This window comes from Spea bombifrons, chromosome 8, assembly GCF_027358695.1.
Source record: "Spea bombifrons isolate aSpeBom1 chromosome 8, aSpeBom1.2.pri, whole genome shotgun sequence".
Lineage (NCBI taxonomy): Eukaryota > Metazoa > Chordata > Amphibia > Anura > Pelobatidae > Spea > Spea bombifrons.
This window is the reverse complement of record NC_071094.1, coordinates 1459327-1465326: the sequence shown is the minus strand read 5'-3', so window position 1 is coordinate 1465326 and position 6000 is coordinate 1459327. Positions and strand designations below refer to the sequence as shown.

The 6000-nt window shown below is 50.7% G+C and overlaps 1 protein-coding gene across 2 annotated transcripts in view; it reads left to right on the top strand.

The window, feature by feature from the left end:
* Window positions 1-704: 704 nt before the first annotated feature.
* The window catches only part of ABCA2 (ATP binding cassette subfamily A member 2), a 28788-nt gene continuing 23492 nt past the window's right edge, over window positions 705-6000 (top strand). For both annotated transcript variants that reach the window (XM_053473454.1, XM_053473453.1), the window contains exon 1: window positions 705-791. In XM_053473454.1, the coding sequence (XP_053329429.1) occupies window positions 726-791 (66 nt within the window). In that variant the 5' untranslated portion in view covers window positions 705-725. The remainder of the gene's footprint in view (window positions 792-6000) is intronic.

Genomic DNA, 6000 nt, shown 5'->3' with positions numbered 1-6000 from the left:
CTCCCAGCGAATGAAATGTGATGTATGTGTTAAATGTTGGATATCGGACACGCGTGTGCGGCGGGGGGGGGGGTATATTTTCTCGAATGCATTTTTTTCTTGCGATGATGGGGTTTTTTTTATTAATGGGAATGTTCTTGTTTCAGAAATGAGGGCTCTGCGGCTTTAAGAGGGGGAGGAGCCTGGAGAGATTGGCAGGCGATTCAGTTCAATGCAGCAGAGGAGGAGGCGGAGGCTGCAGCCGGATCAAAACACAGCTGATCGCCATCCAGACCGTAGAGCCAAAGCGGACGGCGGAGGGCGAGCGGTTGGTCAACCCGCCGGCGCCAGACCCTTCGGCAACCGTGGCCACCGGCATCCGCGAGCCCACCTGCCACTGAAAGACCCCCCTCTTTTTCTTCCCACAATCCTCTGCTGTGTTCCTGTTGAAATGTAGACAACTATATGCTGTATATGAACCGTAGAGGGGCCCGGATCGTAAGCGGCTGCCCCCCCCCATTTATACGGACAAATTCCCGGCGGGTGCGAAAAAGAGCGATGAAGATGAAGGCGTGAAGATTCCGGGTTCTGGACTGTTGATGGGATTTCGATCGGCGCTCGGATCTCCGATTTATTCCTCCCCATAGAAAAAATTATCCAGGAAGAGGTGGTAGTGTGTGGGGGGGTAGAAGGTTGAGGGGGGGGCAGGCAGGTGGCAGAAAAGGGGGCATCTGAATCCGTAAGCCATGGGATTCCTCCACCAGCTGCACCTCCTGCTCTGGAAGAACGTCACCCTGAAGCGGAGAAGCCCCGTGAGTATTCTCAGCGCTGCGGCTGGGTTTTGGGGACGGTATGGAGCCTCCGAGCGTTAGGGGCTGCGGTGCGCTCCTTTAACCCCTTCCTGGAGCCGGCGGCGTGATCTCCGGGCACCGGCTATTATGTGTTGGTCAGCCACCTGGCACGCAAAGGGTTAAGGAATTATGTGAACATTCTAGCGCGGAATAGGATGCGTTGATTAACCCTCTGCTGCATTAAGGGTTAAGTGTGGGGGGGCAGAGGGGGTAATCGCAGACCGAACCTGGCATTCGAAGGTTAAGGATCCGGGTTGCGTGAGGACCTTCCGATGGTGAGTGGGGGGGCCCTCCCCCTGTTTTGGCGCAAGAAGGGTTAAAGGTGATGGGGTGAGACCGACTCCGCAGACTGACCACCTCAAATTAATAGGGGGGCGAATCGGGCCCATCATTTAATGCCCCCCCAGTGGCTGTTTTTTGGGGGCAGTTGCATGAGTCGATAAGAAATCCGCAAACGGGCGAAGGGTCAAAAAAGGGGTCCCAGGGGCTGTAGTGGCCCCTTCCCGTGGGGCGTCCATGGAGTCAACTCCCACCCATAACGGGAGGATAAATTGGGGGGGTGATTTATAATGGAGTCACAAACCCCCCCCAAAGTCCGGCGGAATCGGTAGGTAGTAGATACGTGCGCCAACCGACCGAGTTCTGGGAAAAAAATGTCGGAAAACGTTATTTATTTATTTATTTTTAATACGAAAATTCTCGTCCGATTCCCGCTTGGCGATTTAACGCAATTCGGGGGAATGTATGGAGGCAGCGGCCCCGGCGGGGGCCAAGATAATTCCACAGATACAGTTGCCCTTCGCGGGGGTGTTACCCCGGTACAGATTCCAGCCCCCCCTCCCCGAAGACCTGCCGTCTAGACTAAGTACCCCCCCCAACCCCGGCGTGATATAAATGCCCCCCCCTGTTCGTATCAGCCGCTTACAGAATAAAACAATCCATCTCTTATCATCTTTAACCCTTTCAGTGCAGCGGATCCAATAACACCGCCCCAGCACCCCCCCCCCCCGCGTAGCGAGTTATTTATACGCAGAGCTGGCGATTAGTCACGGCGACTTCTGGAAGATGCTGAATGTGTCATCCCCCCCCCCCCGGATAAAGACGGCCCTCTTATCGTATCTCGGGGCAGAGGGTATTTATTTACGCGTCCGCGTCGGCCCGTTCCAGATCGGAGACCCCTTAAGTATCGACGATGAACTGACGAGGTTTCTGGAACACCTAACGTTCTACGCTTCCTGCTAGTCCACCAGGGACAAAAGTTTTACCCCAGGCACGGGGCAAATAAATGCGTCGGGTCCTCCTAGGATGCTGCGGCCCCTCGCCGTACCCGGCCCCTGCTGTGCTGGACCCTCACTTGTTAGACCTCAAGCAGCATCTAATAATAATGTAGCGGTTGTTAGAAGGCGGCCCCTGCGGATTATTTCGGATTCTGTCTGAATACAAACAGAAATCTGCCGGTTTTGTGCGATGCGTCTAACCTCGAGAACATAGAAGTTCGTGCAGCCCCCATCGTTCCAACAACGGGAGAGATGCGCAGGGGTGTGGCGGTTCCTAGGGGGAGGTGTTGTGGGATCCTCAGGGGCTCGGTCACCAGAGCGGGTGTGTTATGGGATCCTCAGGGGTGTGGCCTTCTGAGAAGATATGCTGTAGGATTACCACCCAAGTAATTTAAGATTCCTTTTTGGGGAGAAGCTGTCCTCTCCTTCCTCCCCTGATGCCCCTCTCTCCCCCCTGATGCCCCTCTTTTCTAGGAGGTCAGAATGTTTGCTGGGTATGAGGGGATCGCAGGGTTCTACAGCCCTAAAAGCCACGATAATGTGTATAGAAACAGCTTTATAAATAAACCCCGCGCCCGGGGAATATATCGTAGATTGTGGAGTTCTGCTTGTTCGTTGGTGAGTCTGAGATCATAGATGCCTCCGTGCTGCCCTTTAATATTTCCTCCCCGTAAGTCAAACAGAACCCCCCCCCCCGGGTTCCTGCTCATGTGTTTTCGCCCCCGTCGTCTGTGTTAATTGTGTCGTAAGTTTAGCGCTCTGTGTCCGCGGAGGGCCGAACATGTTTGTTAATAAACAATGATAATTAGACCCTGGGCAGATGGGGCGTCCGCCGAGATCGCTATTAAGTACCCCGAGATTAATAACCGGCAGTTGTGTTTTTTTGCTTCTCTGCCAGCTTCCGAACCTGGTTTGTTAACTCTTTATTTCCCGCAGGGGTATCGCTTCATGGGGCAGACGTTTAGTTGGGCGATGCTGGGCCGATTTTAAAGCTGCTGTCCCACTTGGCGAAATATGAGTTGCCCTCTCTCGTGCGCTGTGATTGGCGGATTTGTTTTATTCTGAAGGGTTAATCAGACGAAAGCAACAAAGTAACATTTTCAGAAGCTATTTCAGTTTCCATAGCAACAGTCTATCACCGTCTGCTCCTGCATCATATGACAATTAAGCGTTCCCTGAATAATTACTAACGCAGCAATTTTTTTATTTTATTTTTTGAGGATTAAATGACTGTTTCTGCGCTGGGTCTGGCCGCTCACCGTCGCTATGGTTATGGTAATGAATAAAGTTCTAAAAGCGTTAAATTCTCCCATCGATGGAATTTTCAGTTTTGTTCGGTTACGCGACGGATTTTGCGCGGCATTTGAGAGTTTATAAAGATCTCTGTAATACTTTACTGAGAGAGTGGTAGGTAAGTGGAGCAGCCTCCCAGCAGCAGTGGTAGAGGTTAATACATCGAGAGATGCATGAGATAAGCATATGGCTCCTGAATCGAAGTCAGGACCGACGACCGACATTAGTCCTCTGAGCTTCTCTGCTGACTTCCGCTTCCGCGTGATAAATCATTAACCCGCGCGGAGACGCCGGACGCGGTGTTACAGGACTCGTTACATGCGATTCACCCCCTTCTGGCTCAGAACATAGAACATGCGCCGTGCCGGGCCGTACACGCGATAAGCATGCGAAATGAATGGGTGTCTGTCCCTTTAAGAAGCGAGCGCTGCGCGTAGAGGGCGCTGCTGAGTCCCGGCTCACAGGTGAAACGCGCTGGGAGTCTGAATGTCCAGATACCCGGCACTGCCCCCCCGGCGGGTATTCGGAGGCAGCTGTGGGGTAGGAAGCACAGGTCCTGAAATAAAGCGGGGCTGCCTATAATTAAAAACAAATCTACAGCTTTTCATAAAGGGTTAATATATATATTTTTTTTTCTTCCATTGTCCTACTTTAATTAAAAATAATTTAAAATCTTACATATTTTAGGTCGGAATTATTACGATGAATTAGAAATGTTTGATTTCTCGCTTTTAATGAAACTGTTAGAAAGTCACAAATGTTTCCGGGGCTGCAGGAAAAAAAAATTATAAAGGAAATTTTGAGGATTTACCGTAAAATAACCAAAAACCGGTCGCGTGGTTTGTTTTTATCCCGCAATGAGTGCTCGGCGCGGAGGGGGTTATAGGAATATATTTGTCTCTTGTGCACAGATCCTCGCTGTTTTGTCTGGAGATGTTTACTATCGGCTTCTCCGACCCCCGCGAACGCTCCATGAATCAGCTACTTGTTTTGCTTGTTGTGTACAAAAAAAAAAAACCCACGCGTTTCGCATTGGTGCTCGATACCGGCTGGTGTGGAGGGATGGCCGTCGGTAGAAGCAAAAATAATTTTATATATATATTTAAAACTTTGTCGTAGGACTAAATTCCTCGCTATGAACCGCTTTGGTCACATGACGAGCGAAACGCGTGAGGAATAAATATGCTTATTACAAAATGTAGGTTTCATCAGTCTGTCCCCCGTCTAGTCGCCCATTTCTCTTAATCAGTCGCTGGTCTCGTCTTAGATTCAGGAGCCGTATGTCTATCCCATGCATGTTTAATACCCTCACTGCATTACCCTCTACCACCTCTGCTGGGAGGCTGCTCCACTCATCTACCACCCTCTCAGTAAAGTCACCCAGACCAATATATTGTATAGAAGAGATTCGTTGGGTACGGCGGGAGTTGTTTTCGCAGTTAATGCCCAGCTGCGCTGATGCCCTGTAACTGGGTCACCTGGTCCGCGCCCTGCCGGGGTTTATCTGTTCTGGTTGGCGGCGTCTGTCCAGATGGAAGGGGCGGGGGGGGGCAGAGCCTCGCTGTCGCCGTCACGCGGTTTGTGGGTGGAAATTGGCCCCGGATCATCCTGGAGCCGCGGTACGGAGAGTCCTCGTAACATCTGCTGCTTTCATAGCCTAGTCTGATAAACACCCCCAGCCCCGGGTACCAGCCGGCCGTTTAATGCCCCCCGTGCCATGCGCTGCGTGACCAGCGGGGGGGGCTTATAACCCCTGGCCGGGAAAAGGGCAGATTTCCACTTTTTTTGTTTTCTACAGCCAATCAGGATGCTTGAGAACATTTGTTATTCTTATCATTGTTATTGTTATTGTTATTATTGATACAAAGTAACAATCGGGATTCTAAACCTCGGGAACGAACCGCTTAGGAAATCAGAAACAGAAATATTTTTTTCCGTCTTTTCTCTCTCCCTAATTTCTCCCTAGAGCTGGGTGGGCTGCACAGGGTGTGGGGGGGGGCTGTGGGCCACTGCAGGGGGCAACTATATGAACCCACCTGGTGCCAGGGCAGCAGCGTGACCTTTTGAGTCTTCATCAGTTACAGAATTAAAACGAGGTTACAATTGCAGCCAATCAGGGAGGAGAGGGTCAGGTGCATTCTATGATACTTCATTTTATCAGCAGAAAAGGTGGTGGTAGTGAATAACCGGAACAGCCTCCCAGCAGAAGTGGTAGAGGGTAATACAGTGAGGGTATTAAACATGCATGGGACAGACATACGGCTCCTGAATCTAAGACGAGACCAACGACTGATTAAGGTTTGAAATGGGAGACTGGACGGGGGCCGGATGGGGGCCGATCTGGTGGAAAATCCTTGGCTTCTGTTGAAGGACAACGTTCTCTTTCCATCGATGACATCGCGGACCGTGTTGCATCACACAGCAACCCAAAACCAGACGAGTGTGAAACACGGAATGCCGTCGCCTGTTGTGTAATTCATCATACAATAACACGCGTTGTGTAATACATCATACAATAACACGCGTTGTGTAATAACGCATTTCTTGTTTGTTTTTTGTTGACGACCTACATTTACTATTTAATAGTCTAAGTTAAGGCC